Source organism: Trichomycterus rosablanca, chromosome 26 (assembly GCF_030014385.1).
Source record: "Trichomycterus rosablanca isolate fTriRos1 chromosome 26, fTriRos1.hap1, whole genome shotgun sequence".
Lineage (NCBI taxonomy): Eukaryota > Metazoa > Chordata > Actinopteri > Siluriformes > Trichomycteridae > Trichomycterus > Trichomycterus rosablanca.
Window position 1 is genome coordinate 3184121 of NC_086013.1, and position 18068 is coordinate 3202188.

The 18068-nt window shown below is 43.9% G+C and overlaps 1 protein-coding gene across 3 annotated transcripts in view; it reads left to right on the plus strand.

The window, feature by feature from the left end:
• The window catches only part of mcama (melanoma cell adhesion molecule a), a 42170-nt gene that overhangs the window by 21419 nt on the left and 2683 nt on the right, over positions 1-18068 (plus strand). For 2 of the 3 annotated variants that reach the window (XM_062988636.1, XM_062988634.1), the window contains exons 2-14: positions 8293-8417; positions 8511-8736; positions 8834-8904; positions 8983-9070; positions 9455-9634; positions 11136-11263; positions 12067-12214; positions 12678-12793; positions 13853-13994; positions 14625-14755; positions 15140-15284; positions 16327-16362; positions 17482-17611. In XM_062988636.1, coding sequence (XP_062844706.1) covers positions 8293-8417; positions 8511-8736; positions 8834-8904; positions 8983-9070; positions 9455-9634; positions 11136-11263; positions 12067-12214; positions 12678-12793; positions 13853-13994; positions 14625-14755; positions 15140-15284; positions 16327-16362; positions 17482-17611 — 1666 coding nt within the window. The remainder of the gene's footprint in view (positions 1-8292; positions 8418-8510; positions 8737-8833; positions 8905-8982; positions 9071-9454; positions 9635-11135; positions 11264-12066; positions 12215-12677; positions 12794-13852; positions 13995-14624; positions 14756-15139; positions 15285-16326; positions 16363-17481; positions 17612-18068) is intronic. The other variant, XM_062988635.1, reaches the window with a different exon arrangement.

Genomic DNA, 18068 nt, shown 5'->3' on the forward strand with positions numbered 1-18068 from the left:
AAAACTGACCTTCTCTGCTTAATGTCAGGCGAGATTGTTCCTCTGTGTGTGTGTGTGTGTGTGTGTGCTTTTGAGACGCTTTAAGATAAAGTGTTCTTAGCTTAAGTGTTGGCGTTATGAGAGTCTACAGTGGCTGTGGCTGACCCTCAGATCAGGGATGATGCTGCTGTAATGAACTGAAACTCTATCTTAGACTTAGTCTGGCTCACAATGTGACAAAGACATTATTAGTCTGGGTGGGATCCATATAGAGAGCTGTATCGTGCACATAGACAGACACCATCGATCAGCCAGTAGAGGTCGTAATTGCAGCGGTCATGAGGAATCCCCTCTGGCACTCCCACCCTCAGACGAGCCAATCATTGTCCATATAGGCAGGACAAATAAAGACATTAATAGTCTGCTGGGTGGGAAAGACCGGACTAATAAGAGGGTGTATTGTGCACATAGAGTCACATTCTGATCTCATTATCCCTCGTCTCTGTACAGATGCCATCGATCAGCCAGTAGAGGTCGTAATTGTAGCAGTCATGAGGAATCCCCTCCGATAAGCCAATCATTGTCTGTATAGGCAGGACAAATAAAGACAAGAAAAGTCTGCTGGGTGGGAAAGACCGGACTAATAAGTGGGTGGGATTCGTATAGAGAGCTGTATAGCGCACATAGAGTCACATATTGGTCTCCATCATTCCCCGCAGCAGTCATGAGGAAATCCCATTCGGCACTGCCACCCTCAGACGAGCCAATCATTGTCCCTATCGTCAGGACAAATAAAGACATTAATAGTCTGTTGAGTGGGAAAGAGCGGATAATAAGTGGATGGGGTCTTTAATGCTATGTAAGGACCCTGGTTAGCAGCCCGAGGTGCCTGTACAGAAGTGGAGGAACGTGGAGATCAGTGTGTGACTCTCCATGCGTGAGACTGGCCTAATGCGTGAATGCACAAAAGTTTGGGCGAAGAGGAAGGGGTTGAGAGATTATGCACGTGTCTGAGGGAGGGAGGGACACATCTCTCTCCATTATCCCCCAGCTCTGTACAGACGCCATCGATCAGCCAGCAGAGGTCGTAATTGCAGCGGTCATGAGGAACCCCATCCGACACTCCCACCCTCAGACACGCCAATCCGAATAGGCAGGACAATTAAAGACCTAATAGTCTGTCTGTGGGAAAGACTGGACCAATAAAGTAGGTGGGGGCTTTTGACACTGTTTAAGGCCCCTGGTTAGCAGCCCGAGGCGCCTGTACACAAATGGAGGAACGTGGAGATGGGTGCGTGACTCTCCATGCGTGAGACTGGCCTCATCATGAATCCACCAAAGTCAGAGTGAGCGTGGGGCGGCCGAAAAGCCTCTTTGTGGATTTTATCCTATTTATTTTTTTATTTATCTGGATCGTTAAGTCACTTTTTCCGGCTGCGTACTATAAAACACGATCGACCCCCACGGCGTTCCTTAAAAGGCTGCGAATTAAAAATTTAACTCCTCACTCGTGGTGTTTTCACCCCTCTGCTCCATTAGGCAAATGGCTTCACTCACTCGGCTAATCAGGGGCCTGTTATAAACCTGTCGTTATTTCATTTACCCACCAGCCTTTCAGTCCGCGTCGCTTTGTGATGCTAATTTGCCTTTGATTAGCCTCTTGGGCCTCGGCTCCGGCTCTGAGATGATTTGTTGAGCGCTTCTGCTAAAGCGTTTCCCAGCTGATCGATTCATTCCAGCAGTTTACTTCACAACACGTAACGAATCCAAACTTCCTACAGATTACAGCTCGATGCAAGTAATGATTCCAAAAATGTTTGGACAAGCGGTTAAGATGCTGGACTATTAACCAGAAACTTGCTGGTTTAAGTTGCCACTGTAGGGCCCCCAAGAAAGGCCCTTAATTCTCAATTTCTTGCATTGTATTCATTCACAAAGGGTAATAATGCACCTCTGTACCTCTGTGCTTGTTCAGCCTTGCCTTTAACACACATTTCTTTGAACTTATTTCAACTTGTAATAATATTTAGCACGGTAGGGGGTGAAATACCTAAAATCTCTGCCAGCGGAGGTCGTAATTCATGATCTGGCGGGGTTTTCAAACCCACACAACGGCCACGAGCTAAATAAAGGCTTGCAGAGAAAAATAATAATAATTAAATAAACAATTTTAGCAGGCACGTAAGCATGACATGAACTTGTACACGATCGCCCCCTTGTGGAGGCTTTACTTTACATCTTGTAAACCACAGTGGGACCAGATTGCCTCATAAGTAGATTTTAAATTGTGTTTTATTTAGAAGCATCGTTTGTGTTGCCCAGTGCGCCCAATAAATGTTTACTTTACCTGGACTAGTCATTCCTAGTCTCATTTTGACCTGTCCCAACTTTTTTGAAATGTGCTGCAGCAATCAATGAAAAAAAACATATAGGTCTTATGTTGTACATAGTAATACTATGAACAGTTATAATATTTTTATTTTCATCTCATTTATTATCCTAATTCTTCTAGAATTCTGGACAGCCAGCGTCCACATTTATGCTCTCAATTATGCATTAAAAGTGTTTTCTGCCGTTAATATATAAACAACACGGTTTGGTTCGGTTTGGTTCGGTTTAGTTTGAAATTTCCTCTTTAAATAAAACATTCATTCATTAAATCATCTTCAAAGAACAAGCGGCCCAGAAAGAAAAGCTGGTGAAATATTTATGAAGATCAGGGGAGGAGGAAATGCCAGGCTCAGCACTAATTTGTGTGAGGGGGGCATTCCCAAAAAACTCATTAGGCTGGCATGTAGTGGCATGAGTTAACAAAGTGGTAAAGTAACGATTGCTGCTGATACAAAGCTGGTGCATCAAGGGAGCGAAATGCTGAAACATAACTAACAAGGGATGTAACAGCCTATCGCTGTCTGCGTATCTGTCTATTCAACATCTCCACCGTATTCCTTGTTAGTAATTAATACTGGTTGCCAGATGTTATCCAAAACCCACCAAAAGCAGGTCTGCCACGAATTAGGAGCTGCTTTTGTCCATTTGTCCTTTTGTCCACAGTCAAGACAGTATACTGTCACAGTACTGTACGTAGCTTTCAGCTCAGTCCTGATAATGTAAATGTAATGACGCTTTGTGTGTGTGTGTGTGTGTGTGTTACGTCACATGTTCGGCGTGTCCACTTGTTCAGAACCTGACAGCACATCGTACAGTACGAAAGAGCAGCTCCACATTTCACTCCACTGTTGTTTTTGTGTGCCTCAGTACTGCACGGGTTATTAAACTTCACAGTGGTTTTACATGCTCTCATACAGACACACACACACACACACACACACACACACACACAGCGTGATCACCAGCAGCTACGCTTTTTATTCACTTCTCTGTCAACACATCCAAATCTGCCACGATTTTTTAGACGGCTTCAGCACAGCTTCCCCCGCCGTTATTCACACAGATCTACACGTCCCAGTCGGGCTGAGTTTGACTCCCTATTTATCTCAGATCAGAAAATCCAGCTCGCTTCTGATTCTCATCCTGATTAAACTGTAGTAAAGAAAATCTGACAGGAAATCTTCTCTACTGTCAGAAACCCAGTGAAGAACTTCTGTAAAGAAATCAAACACAAAGTTATCTCATGAGGAACTAAAATGTAATCAACACAAGTTAGAAGGCCTGAAAGGTTGACTTTTATCATTATATCATTACCTATTTATTTATTTATTAGTAATTTACGGTGGCTCGGTGGGTAGTACTGTCACCTCACAGCGAGAAGGTCCCGGGTTTGATCACCAGGCAGGGCGGTCCGGGTCCTTTCTGTGTGGAGTTTGCATGTTCTCCTCGTGTCTGCGTGGGTTTCCTCCGACAGTCCAAAAACATGCAGTCAGGTTAATTGAAGAGACTGAATTGCCCTATAGGTGAATGTGTGTGTGTGTGTGTGTGTGTGTCTGCCCTGCGATGGACTGGCGCCCCGTCCAGGGTGTTACTGTGTGCCGTGCGCCCACTGAAAAGCTGGGATAGGGACGTCCAACAAGCTTATGGTCTGGTGTCTAAATACCTTTGGCCGTATAGTGTACTATTTGTTAGTGATAATTCCTAAGACTGGTACCTTGTATCAGATCCTTTTCATAGGGAGATCAGGAGTTTAAATTCATGGTGATACCGCAGCCATCATGGCAACATTTACTTTGAACTCCATCGTTGTGTAAGTTAGTTTTTCCCCACCCTAATAAATCTTCATTCTCATCCAGATTTAAGCTAAATCCCCATTAAATAGTCCAGATATTGTTCCCAATCCTCGCCCAATTGGATCTAAGGTAACGTGTGGGGTTTAAGGTTGTAAAGTCCTCCAGGTGTCCCAACAATGGTTGAGGTTACGGATGAGCGAACGCAGTCTGGAGCCTCGACTTTCTTGCCCGAGATTGGCATAAAGGGGGGGGGGGGGGGGGGGGCTGAGAAGGCGAATATTGAGCTTATGATGAAAGGGACCAGCGGGACGTGACCGTGTTAATTAGGCGGTTGGTGGGTAGATAGGAACGGGTTGTGGGTCGTGGGTGGGTTGGTTATGGCTTTCATGACACATGGTGCTTTTTAACAAACCCGAGATCTCTACGGCTTTGCATCAGAAATGTAAAACGGTGACCGATTCTGACCGTCTACAAAGAGACACGTCTAAAAATCCTGATCTTGTCACTGCAGATCTGCCTTCTAGCTTTGTGGGAACGGTTTGGGGAAGGCTCCTTCCTGTTCCAGCTTGAGTGCAGTCCACACAATGAGGTCCATAAAGACATATTTACATTTAGAATGTGATGGAATACAACACAAGCAATTGAGGTAGAAGCGCCTTGGTCAGGGGTCCAACAGTGGCAACTTGGGAGTGGTCAGGCTTGACCTAGCAACCTTCTGATTACCTTAAGCGCCACCCATTGACGTGGTTCGATGAGCTTGGTCTGGACGAACTACAGGTGGTCTGCAGGGAATTCTTTCCTCAACCAGTAGGGTAAGGTCCTGGACTACTAATCGAAACCACTGCCAGGTTGCCACTGTTGGGCCCTTGAGCAAGGCCCTTAACCCTCAATTGCTTAGACAATATACATGTCACACTACCATGAGTCGCTTTGGATAACCCCACTAAACAACCCTGGGGTAAAATACAATATCAGATGGAGAGCTTCTTGCCTGACCTCACAGTTGGTGATGGTGACTAAATGGGACAAATTTCCACAGATACACTTTAAAATCTTGTAGAAAACCGTCCTAGAAGAGTGGAGGCTGTTGTAGCCACAAACACCATGGGACTGCCTCCAGTCTGTACAATAAGCTTTTTCTTTCTTGCCCTTTGATGGATTGTGACCGTGATTGGAGAGTATACCTTCCTAGGGTTCCCCAGGGGCGCTGGATCCACTGCGACCTGACCAGGATGAAGCATTACATAAATAAAGGGGGGGAAGCCATAAAGTACAAGCCAGGTTGTATCTCCTTCCTCTCAGCAGGAGCTTCACCACTGACCTTCACACTACAGACGACAGAGGAAGTCGAGCGATGAGGTCGTGATGGAGCATCTTCACCCTTGAACCCTGTGCCATACCCCATCTCTCACTCCTCTACTCTCCCATCACTCAACTGAACATGTGGAAATCCCATAATACCATCCTCCAGACCCCCCCCCACCACTCCGGGGCCCCCGGTTCCCAGATGTTTCCAATTAAAAACCGGGGGCCTTTCAGCGTGAGCCTTATTCTCTCCACGCTGGGACCTCAGACGAGAGGGGTGGGGGGCGACTGGGTGAGACAAAAACAGGGGGAAGCAGGACTGGAAAAGCAGATTTTTTTTTCTCAGCCATGAAAGAGTCTGGGAGAAAGAAGACGAGACGGTGGTGGGTGGCATTCGCACAGTGGCTCTGCTTCAGCAAGCGGCGATTGTTTGGGTTTGGGATCGTTCATGAATGGGTGGCTGGATTAGGAATGTTATCGGGCGAATCTGATTCACAGTGCAAAGCATGTGTGCGGGTAAACCAGACGGAAATCGGTCTACAGTGTTGGGAAAAAGTATTGGCACCTCACCCCTATGTTTACGTTTCAGATATTCCAACTCATTTTAAATAGATGAAGCACAACACTGTCAAACTTGCAATGCAGCTTTTGAATCAACATTTCATTTATTAAAGATAAAGATTCATTCCCAGCCTGTATCACGCAAGTAAAAAAGTATTTGCCCCTCAAAACATAATAACTGGTTGCAATCAGTCTTTTACACCACTGTGGAGGAATTGTGGACCACTCCTCTTTGCAGAATTGTTTTAATCTGGCTACATTAAGGGTTTTCGAGCATGAACTGCCCACTTAAGGTCCCGCTCCAGCATCTAACCGGGAATAAATCAGACCAGAAAGCAACTCAGAGAAACCGATTCATCATCTGCTTGTTTTTGATACACAGATGTAAGAACTACATGCCAAACATCTCACACACAGTGACTAGAGCACGTGTCAACCTCAAGAGCTTAAAAGACGTATGATTGTCTTAAAATACACTGTAAAATCGTACATAAACTGCATCTCCCACAATGCATGACGATTTTGTGACCCGCAAAGTGACCGCAGCCCACCACTAGATGGCAGTGTTTCCACATCATTGTTTAACTGAGGCAGTTTTCCAACAAGTGATGTTGAGAAATATTTACAAATAATCCCAAAATGTACAAGAAGCGAAAAGTGAAGCAGAAGGAGGAAATGTAATGAAAGATGGGAGAGTGAACACAAGTTTGTGCTTCAAGAAGAGAAACCGGTACGTCTCTTGTGTTATGAGGCCGTGTCTGTGGTAAAGGAGGACAATATAAATGTAGATATACTGTACATTATAAATATACAGTATAAATTTGGCATTTTGACACCAAACACAACAATTTGTCCAAGACTTAAAAGGCAGACTGCAATCACAGCAGGATACGTTACAGTCGGCCCTTTGAGGGCCACCATAATGCAGATGTGGCCCTCGGTGAAAATGAGTTTGACACCCCTGGACTAGAGGAAAGGATCGAACCTAGTTTGCCAGGGTGCATGTTGGTGCATCACTAACATTATTGGCTAATGTCTGTCAGGTGGGAGGGCTGGAAATTCCTCATCGCTTGTGCAATAACGGTTTCTGCTGGCCGGTCGATGGCCTGCCTCGTGCGAGTGAAAAAAAGCGGTTGAAAAGTGCATAAGTGTCGAAGGGTGTTAGGTAGGGTTAGGAGTCTGCAGCAGTGGAGACAGACAACCAGGGTAATTGGATACAACTAGATTAGCAGAAAAATTGAATTTTAAAATTGTTTAAGGTTTCTAAAAGCTGTTGTGGGGATTAATTCATTAGAATTTAGTCAAATGTGGGATTGTGGTCTTAGAACATTCCTCAGATTACATCTCCGACCCTGCGATGCCGCGCCATCACCCTCGAGCTGTCTACTTCTCCACGGTTGGCGCTCTTGCTCATGTGGGTCACTTCTCACGGGCTGTAGCTGACCTTGGATCAGCCCAGCGGTTGAATCCACAGACTGTAGATGGACATTCATGATTACATTGTGGTTTAGTTCAGTAATGTTGAGAATGCAGCGATAAAGGACCTTCAGTTACACTATTAATGCATTTCAATGTTGGGGAAATTTATTGTACATAATTTATTGTACTGTACTATCTTGCTAAAAGTATGTGGACATGTGACCATGAGCTTGTTGGACATGAGAGCATTAAAATAGATTATTTCCCTTTTGCAGCTAGAGCAGCCTTCACTCTTAGGGGGTTTAGTGAAGACGGGCTATTTTTTACCCTTAGGACAAGAGGACAATACACAAGGGTTAATGACAACATGGTTTTTCTCGCATTGTCAGCATTTGAGCCTCTTTTTTTGGGCATTTTACCCCTTTTTCCCCCATTTAGTGTAGCCAATCCGTTGCTGGGGACCCCAAGGGCGTCCAATGTGGGTGTATATATTCGCCTGACACACACTCCCTCCAATGTGTGTGCTGTCCACCAATCCCTTATTACTCTGCCATACTTGCATGTGAGGTCTGTTACGTGTCAGGAGAGCCTTTTCTGCACAGGGACCCAGATCAACCAAGGTCCTTACACAGCACTGATAACCCCACCCCCTCAGTCCGGTCTTTTCCACCCAGCAGACTGGAGGACAGTTGTGCCTGCTAGAGGGTGCCCAGCTGACCAGTAACAGAGCCAAGATTCGAACCCTCATGGTGCTCAGGGCGCCCCATTGTAGCCTCTTTGAGCTCTCTTGTGTTACCTCCAGTTGCTATATGACTAATGAGAGTATTTTGTGTATTTTTGGCAGTTGGTGCTCAGGTGACCCTGAAAATGGAGGACATCGTCGAGGTCTATATGGGTGATTCGGCTCAAATCCACTGCCAGTACAGTTTTGCTCAGAAGCCCAGCATGGTGATGGTGCAGTGGTTTGTGGTGAGTACGATCCTCTAGTCAGGCACACGTATAATTATTATTATTAATTATGGTATATCTTGTATACTAAACTGCGTTGCCCGTGAACCTCAGCGTGGACCTGGTGGAAGAAGAGTGAGAATCTCCTACAGCGATCTGAGCATGCAGAAGGTGGACGAGAACACGACCTTCACAGATCGGATCAGTGTGGCGGCGGATAAAGACGGAGAAATCCTGACCATCGTGGACGTCAGACTCTCGGACGAGAGGGAGTTTTACTGCCAGGTCAACGGCTTGGCAGACGGCAGTGAAGAGGGCAGGACTCACTTAAAGGTTTTCGGTAAGTTACTGGCCTCAATTTTCTCTATAGACTCAATATTGCTGCCCTAAATCTTTATTATTTTAGAAATAATTATCTATTTTGTTTTGTTTTTTAGTTCCTCCAGAGTCTCCAGTGATCGAAGCGGTCGTTACAGGAGTTTCAGTGACCAATACCTTACCGACAAAGGTCAGTATCAATCAGCATAAGGGTTTGTAATTGATTTTCCAGATAATGAGTTGTGATTCTGATCCTTATTTATATTAGATAGCAACTTGTGAAACTAGGAAAGGCTTCCCCAGGCCGAACATCACCTGGTATCGCAAATATGAACAACTGCACCCCAGAAACGGACGTAAGTAAAAGAAAAAACCTTTTTCTTCCTGTATCATTTATTTAAATAATGAAATAATGCAAGTCCTTAAACCCGCTTATTTACTAAAATACTCTTTATTATTAGACTAAATCAAGTGTTTCTGCTTTTATTATGAGGTTTTTATTAATAAAATAGAATATCAGTGTGTGTATATTTATATTTTCCTGAAGCCATATCTGTATTGAAAGAAATCAACTGCTCTCCGTTTTCCAGGACTAATAAATACAAATCAGTTTTACCCTCATGGCTGTTTAAAGCCTTTTTTAATTACACGCTTTATCCTTACAAATTGAATTTGTTTCCTCTTTATGTGCAATTAAAATAAGTGTGTTTGTGTGTGTGTGTGTGTGTGTGTGTGGACAGAGGTGAACGTGGTAACCTTGGTGACCAAAGACTCCAGCGGGTTGTACGCAGTGCAGAGCGAGCTCCAGTATAAGGTCACTAAAGAGGACATGGATGCCCTCTTCTCATGTGAGATCAGCTACCACGTTCCCGGAGAAGTTCAAACGGCCGGGTCCAAGAGCGTCAACATCACGGTGCACTGTGAGCATCAGCAGCTTCTTACACTTCCTTCCTTTACAGCTGCAGTGTTTGGTAAACTGAGAAACAGACAGATAGACAGACTGATTGACAGACAGACAGACAGACAGACAGACAGACCAGTATTATAGATAGATAGATATTATAGATAGATAGATAGATAGATAGATAGATAGATAGATAGATAGATAGATAGATAGATAGATAGACCAATATTATAGATAGATAGATAGATAGATAGATAGATAGATAGATAGATAGATAGATAGATAGATAGATAGATAGATAGATAGATAGATAGATAGACCAATATTATAGATAGACAGACAGACAGACAGACAGACAGACAGACAGATAGATAGATAGATAGATAGATAGATAGATAGACAGACAGACAGACAGACAGACAGACCAATATTATAAATAGACAGACAGACCAATATTATAGATAGACAGACAAACAGACAGACAGACAGACAGACCAATATTATAGATAGATAGATAGATAGACAGACAGACAGACAGACAGATAGATAGATAGATAGATAGATAGACAGACAGACAGACCAATATTATAAATAGACAGACAGACCAATATTATAGATAGACAGACAAACAGACAGACAGACAGACAGACAGACCAATATTATAGATAGATAGATAGATAGATAGATAGATAGATAGATAGATAGATAGATAGATAGATAGATAGACCAATATTATAGATAGACAGACAGACAGACAGACAGACAGACAGACAGACAGACACAGACAGACAGACAGACAGACAGACAGACAGATAGATAGATAGATAGATAGATAGATAGATAGATAGATAGATAGATAGATAGACCAATATTATAGATAGACAGACAGACAGACAGACAGACAGACAGACAGACAGACAGACAGACAGACAGATAGATAGATAGATAGATAGATAGATAGATAGATATTATAGACAGACAGATAGATAGATAGACAGACAGACAGACCAATATTATAGATAGACAGACAGACAGACAGACAGACAGATAGATAGATAGATAGATAGATAGATAGGTAGATAGATAGATAGATAGATAGACAGACCAATATTATAGATAGACAGACAAACAGACAGACAGACAGACAGACCAATATTATAGATAGACAGACAGACCCATATTATATATAGATACACAGATAGACAGACAGAAAGACAGACAGACTAATATTATAGATTGATCAACCGACCGACAGACAGATAGATAGACAGACTGTATGTCTGTCTATCTATCAGACAGACTGACTGTCTGTCTATCTGTCAGACAGACAGATATATAGATAGATAGACAGACAGACAGACAGGCAGAAAGACAAAAAGTGGCTTAACCAGCTTCGATGCTGGATCAGGTCTGGCATGACGTGACTTCACGATTCCCAGGCTTTGTTGTTCTGCCTTGGTAACACATCGAACGCTTTTGCATTCATGGCCTCTTTTGTTTTTGTACGCGTCCGTCAGATCCGACAACCAACATGGAGATGTGGAGGGAATCGCCCGAGGGCCTGGTCAAAGAGGGGGACACAGTGGAGATACGTTGCCAGGGCAACGGCAATCCCCCGCCAACCATCATTTTCAGGAGCGAACAAGTAAGAGTCACACACACACACCATGTTTTGTTCACTCTTTATTTTTTTTCATTCATCTTGCCCTGGGGTGGAGAGCATAACTATGAGAACGAGCTGACATCGGAGACTTACAGCCCAAAGAACGTTCTAGATATGCAGATTTAGATTCAAATCCATCAGTGAAGTATCCGCAGCAGTACAAAAGACGTTCTGAAGAGGTTAAGGTCAGGAGTTCTGACTGTGGGTGGAACTGAATGGATTTTAAGTTAGATGTCTGTCCAACAGCCTAAATAATAGTACAGCCTCCCCACCCACCCAAAGATATGCATAGCAAAAAGTATTTCACTACACAGGGGGTCCTGTGTGAATCCCTTTATATTAATAGATAGGGTACAGGGGGTGACAGCATGTACAGAGCAACAGATGGGCTACAGTCAGTAATTGTTTAATATCTAATAATATCCACTTTCTTAATAAGTTCTAACTTTTCAGCCATACCTACACACACACCCTCTTACGCTTATCACTTCTCTTGACTTTTGAAGCCATAACTAAGCACTAGAACTTAAAGTAAAACACAGAGAAAAAGGCGAGAACAAAGTGAGCCTACCGGCAAAATAAAGCCTATCACTCACGTAAACAGAGAGACGTGCCGACAATTACTGAACCACTGGTCTTGGTGCACTTCTCATGGGAATTTTAAACAATCGGACCGGACGTTCGGTTTTCCAGATTTTGTCCATTAAATCGAGGTTCCACTGTATTATAAGAAAAATAGATCGAGTTTGTGAATCGTCCTGTGCTTTGTGTTTCGTCCCCTGTAGGACGACGAGGAGCTGGAATCTGACAGCGGTTTGCTGGTACTGACGGATGTTACACGTAAGGACAGTGGAATATACCAGTGCCAGCCTTTGGTTCTGGATTCAGACGACTATGAGGAGGTGATGGGGAGCCTGAAGTTAACTGTTCACTGTGAGTATTAACAGCAGTATGTCCAGAAAACATAACCTGTTCCAAATCATCATTCAGATCTAACATCAGGGCTGTCGAACCCGGGTCCCGGGGGGCTGCAGATGGAATCGAAATATGGGCTTGCTTTGAGGGCTTTGCTTATTAGCTGATGAATTAGGCTTTGCAGTGCTGTGTCAGGCATGTGTGTTAAAGATCTGTGTGTTTTATAACCCAGACTAGACTAGACTCATGATTAAGGGTCTAAAATGACCCACCTTTGTGTTTAACAGCAGAGAAAAGCACTGGATTCCAAACACTTACAATGTTGCTTCATGCACAATAGATTCGTTGTTAAAAGTCCAACCTTCCTACTTTATTTTAGGGGTTTCAGTAACTGTGGGGCCTTTTTGACCCCTAGGACAAGAGATGTAAACAGAATGTTAAGGACCGGGTGTGTGATTGTGTGTCTTGTGTCTGTGTGTAGATCTGGACCCAGCTGTGGTGGTACCCAAAGACTCTGAGGTCATGCTGAGAGGAGAGAGTCTGACAGCCACGTGTAACGCCTTATCCTCTCTAGAGACAAACACCGTCTGGCTAAAGGTGCACACACGCTATATTTCACTCATTTACTTCATCATTCACTACAGGGATGCTTATGGTGCGCTCGCACTGTGTATCATCCATTCACTCCATCACTCAACACAAAGGGGCTCATGGTAAGGGTCATTAAGGGTCTGACTGAAAACCTATCTACTGCCTACCTGTGCGGCTGCCTCAGTGGAGAGGATTCTAATAAGGCGGATTATTTAGACGCACTACTTAAACAGCGCAGTTTTCGCTTACTAAGCTAACACAGTTAGCCTCAGGCTGTTCAAACCAATGGGCTGAGGTGGCACAACCCGCTAGCATGCCTGTCCCTGACGAGCTCGAATTTGTGCATCTTTATTTCATTAATTCATTCATTTTCTTATCCGCTTATCCAATTAGGGCCATGGGGGGGGTCCCAGCTTTCCAATGGGCGCAAGGCACACAGCAACACCCTGGACGGGAAGCCACTTGCATACACCCATTCACCTATAGGGCAATTCAGTGTCTCAAATTAACCTGACTGCATGTTTTTTGGACTGTGGGAGGAAACCGGAGCTCCCGGAGGAAACCCACGCAGACATGGGGAGAACATGCAAACTCCACACAGAAAGGACCCGGACCGTCCCGCCTGGGGATCGAACCCAGGACCTCCTTGCTGTGAGGCGACAGTGCCACCCACCGAGCCACAAATTAAAAATCAACAAGAATTTTTACATTTGAAAGGAACTCCGTTGGTTGCTCCGCACTCGTTCATGCCGCACTGAATGCTGGGCTTGCCTTCGCCACTAAGGAAGCATCGGACGCTCCCTCGTTATTCAGTCAGATTATCACTCAGAATTAAGGCGCCTCAGTCGGAGCATTTTAAGGAATATAAGAATTTAGACACGCCCTCTTCTCGGGACCCTATATATACTGTATATCACAATTTCACTTCATCATTCACCACAGTGTGGCTTCTGGTTCACTCACACTATCACCCATTCACTCCATCACTCTGTATGGCTGTACTTTTACACTTTACTTCTTAAATGAACAAATTACAGTGCTTATTTCTTGGGTGTGTGTGTTCAGGATGGCGTGGAAATCGGAAGTGGACATGTCCTGCAGCTGCAGGATGCCACATTTGACACAGCTGGACACTACAACTGCGAGGTGACCGTTCCCTCCTTACCAGGCCTGCATACCAGCGGATCGGTCCATATAATAGTGCAAGGTAAACACCGCGTGGATCATGTGACTTTGTATTATATGAGTTCTGATGCATTTTGCTTATGTGGCATCTTTATAGAGATGTGGCCTAATCAGAGGGTCAGTTGGAATATAATTGATCTCACATTGCACTGGTAGGCATTTTTATAATCACCAATAGAAATAGTCCTAATCGGGTTATAAATTTTATGCTGTTAAAGCAGTACAGGTGGGGTGGGGGGTTTGCCAAGTCTCTATTAGTGCCAGTGGCTTTGGAATGAAATGCTTAACAAGTACTTATGGTTGTGATGTTCAGGTGTTCACATACTTTTGCTCATGTAGGGTAAAAATTACACTGGTTTCTAAGTGACGGTGGCTATTTACAGTACTGTGACAGTATACAGTCTAAGCAATTAAGGGTTAAGGGCCTTGCTCAAGGGCCTAACAGTGACAACCTGGCAGCGATGAAGCTTGAACCAGTAATCTTTCGATTACTAGTCCACTACCTTAACCCCTAGGATACAACATTGATTCACTGTCTGTTTTACCACCGCTTTATCCTGGTTGGGTTCAAATCACCCTGGACAGGTCGCCAGTCCATCACAGGGCATTTCTCTTGTTTGTGTAAGTCTATTAAAGCTGCGATTTCCACCAGGTGCTCCTGAGCTGAAAGATTTGGAGAGAGGGGTGCAGATGATGGAGCGAGTAGGAAAGTGGGTGAATCTAACCTGCGAAGCGAGAGGATTCCCTCTACCCACTGTGACCTGGAACATCGCCAGCAGCCCTGTAAGAAACACTAAAACAAACCTTTTCACCTCACAGGTCTCGAGCTCTCGAGTTTGAATCCCAGGCTGTGCTATCGACCTAGCCGGACACTGAAGAGACAATTAACCGTGTGTGAAGTAGTGAAGTGGAAAGAATTGCAGTGTAATTGCCACTGTATCACTGCGCCCTCTTCTGTTGATGGATGATTGGCAGACTGCTTAGTAGGGCTCTCTGTACGTGATGCAGCTCTCTGTGAGACTTTACAATGATAGTCTCAGCTCTCCTCAGCCAGCGTGGGTGGTGCAAGCAGCACCAATATGAAAATTGGCTATAAAAAGATTGGGGGGTGAAAAAATCAGTGTATTTTTTGTATAATATTTTAATGTGTGTGTGTGTGTGCGTTAGCAGGGCTGGCGTGAGATCATAAAAAAGGAGACTGAGGACGTTATTCTAAGCATTGTGAATCTGAAAGTGACCACAGACACCGTAGCCACTTGCAACGCCTCAAACGTGATTGGCACAGAGACCAAGAGCTACACCATCACCAGCAGTACGGTTTATTTAACTTATTCATATTTAAATTACACTTCTTCTGTAAACAGTCGATTCTGAAAAATGCACAAACAGCCTAAAACTAATATCCAGGTGATAACAAACTACTGGCAATCATGCACTAAATATACACCGATCAGCCTTAACATTAAAACCACCTCCTTGTTTCTGCACTCACTGTCCATTTTATCAGCTCCACTTACCATATAGAAGCACTTTGTAGCTCTACAATTACTGACTGTAGTCCATCTGTGTCTCTACATGCTTTGTTACCCCCTTTAATGCTGTTCTTCAATGGTCAGGACCCCCACAGAGCAGGTATTTTTTAGGTGGTGGATCATTCTCAGCACTGCAGTGACACTGACATGGTGGTGGTGTGTTAGTGTGTGTTGTGCTGGTATGAGTGGATCAGACACAGCAGCGCTGCTGGAGTTTTTAAACACCTCACTGTCACTGCTGGACTGAGAATAGTCCACCAACCAAAAATATCCAGCCAACAGCGCCCCGTGTGCGGCATCCTGTGAGCGCTGATGAAGGTCTAGTAGATGACCGACTCAAACAGCAGCAATAGACGAGCGATCGTCTCTGACCTTACATCTACAAGGTGGACCGACTAGGTAGGAGTGTCTAACAGAGTGGACAGTGAGTGGACACGGTATTTAAAAACTAAAGCAGCGCTGCTGTGTCTGATCCACTCATACCAGCACAACACACACTAACACACCAGCACCATCTCAGTGTCACTGCAGTGCTGGTGGTCCTGGGAGAAAACAGCATGAAATGGGGCTAAAAAAGTATGTAAAGAAACAGATGGACTACAGTCAGTAATTGTGGAACTACAAAGTGCTTCTATATGATAAGTGGAGCTGATAAAATGGACAGTGAGTGTAGAAACGAGGAGGTGGTTTTAATGTTATGGCTGATCGGTGTATATATCTGTTCTAGGTAGTAATTGATTATGTATTAATAAGTCTAGTGTAAATAACTATTTTTCTCTGACAGTACATATAATCGTGGTTGTTTTTTGCATCTCTTCACAGTTCCCATCGTAACCTCAACAGCGAGAAACACTGCAGGTAAACACTCAGCTTCTTTCAACTTCCTCAGCCTGAAACTTTCATTTCCGCTTGCAGAAATCAAATCCATCGGTACCGGACAGAGAACGATCAGCTGAGAATAATACATGAATAATACATGGGTTTCTGGATGCGAAGGATGAGGCTCTGCAGAACTTAGATTGGCCTCTCTCTCCAGCCGCCGGGCGTATTTCAAATTCTGTGTGAAGTAAAAGTCGTACAGAAGAAAAGCTCAGTTTTAAAAACGGCAGGCGAGTTTAGCAAGGCGTTTAATTACCGTGGTAAACAGTCGAGGTGGCGCACGCTGTTTCATTGAGACGCTTCAGCTCGTAAAGTTCGTTCCCAGACGATGGTTTGTTGTCTGAAGCTGTCTTATAAATAGCTTTTGCAAGCAGTGGTTTGGAAAAGCGGTCTCGATGATTTTTGCAGTCTCACGGGAGGAGTGAAACTCTGAAGTCTTTCAGGGCTTTCGTTACATTTTCGGCAACGTTTTATCCTGGTCAGGGTCACGGCGGGTCCGGATATCGCAGGAAACACACAGTGTTTCCTTATTAGGACATTGATATCCCAGTGAGTAGAGGTTTGGGCTGTCAATCAGAAGGTTGTGGTTTCGAATCCCATTCCTATGGGCTCTTGAGCAAGACACTTAAGCCTCTTAGCTCCGGAGGCGCCGTACATTGGCTGACCCTGCTTTCTGGAAAGGAAAAAGAATTGGATTGTGCTGTACATGTGTAGATATATATTATATGTGCCCATATAAAAGGACTAGTTAGACTACATGCTTTAAATATATACAAATATAATATTTAATCCTATGAATCCCATTAGGTGTAACCACAGTTCATCATTCAACCGATTATTACATTTGGCACAGTTTTTATGCCAGATGCCCTTCTTAATGCAAACGTCCTGTTGATCCAGGCTTGGGTCCGGCACTAAGATCACACTGATGTGTCCCTCCAGTAGCTAGGTTCACGTAACACCATGTGACTTCTGTTCTGTATGTGTGAGTCCAGCCCATGCGTTATTTAACTCCACATGTCTGCTATGTTACAAAAAACCACTTCACTTTGAGGTTATAGTGACTATTGTGCACTAATAAAGTCTTTTCTTTTACAGCTGATAACAGCGGCGTGATCATCGTGATCATTATCATTGCTATTTTCCTTGTGGCCATCTTGGGCAGCGTGCTCTACTTCCTGTACAAGAAGGGCAAGCTGCCCTGTGGACGTTCTGTCAAACAGGAAATGTAAGTCCCCAGTTGTTATGTTTTCTGTTAATGAAGATGTATATTTACTTTCTCGGGTTTGTATATTTATTGGTTATTTTATAAATTACACTGAGCATACAGATGAACTGTGGGTAAACAATCACTGACGGTAGTACTGTCAGCAACAGTTTCTGTTGCTGTGTGCAATTTACTATCCACCTATATCTGACTAATCAAGATGTTATTCAGACTACAATGACTCTAACATGGTAATAACATATTACTGGTATAAGTGTAGCAGGTGCAGCAGTGTTGTTGAGATTACAAGTGGAAAGAATTTCTAGAATAGTAGTAACTTTTAAAGCTACAAATGATAAGGGTTCAACTCCATATTAATGCACTTGGTTTTGGAATAGAGCGTCCAACAAGCTTATGGTCAGTCGTTCATATACTTTTGGCCATATAGAGCAGCGGTCCCAAACAATACTACTCATGG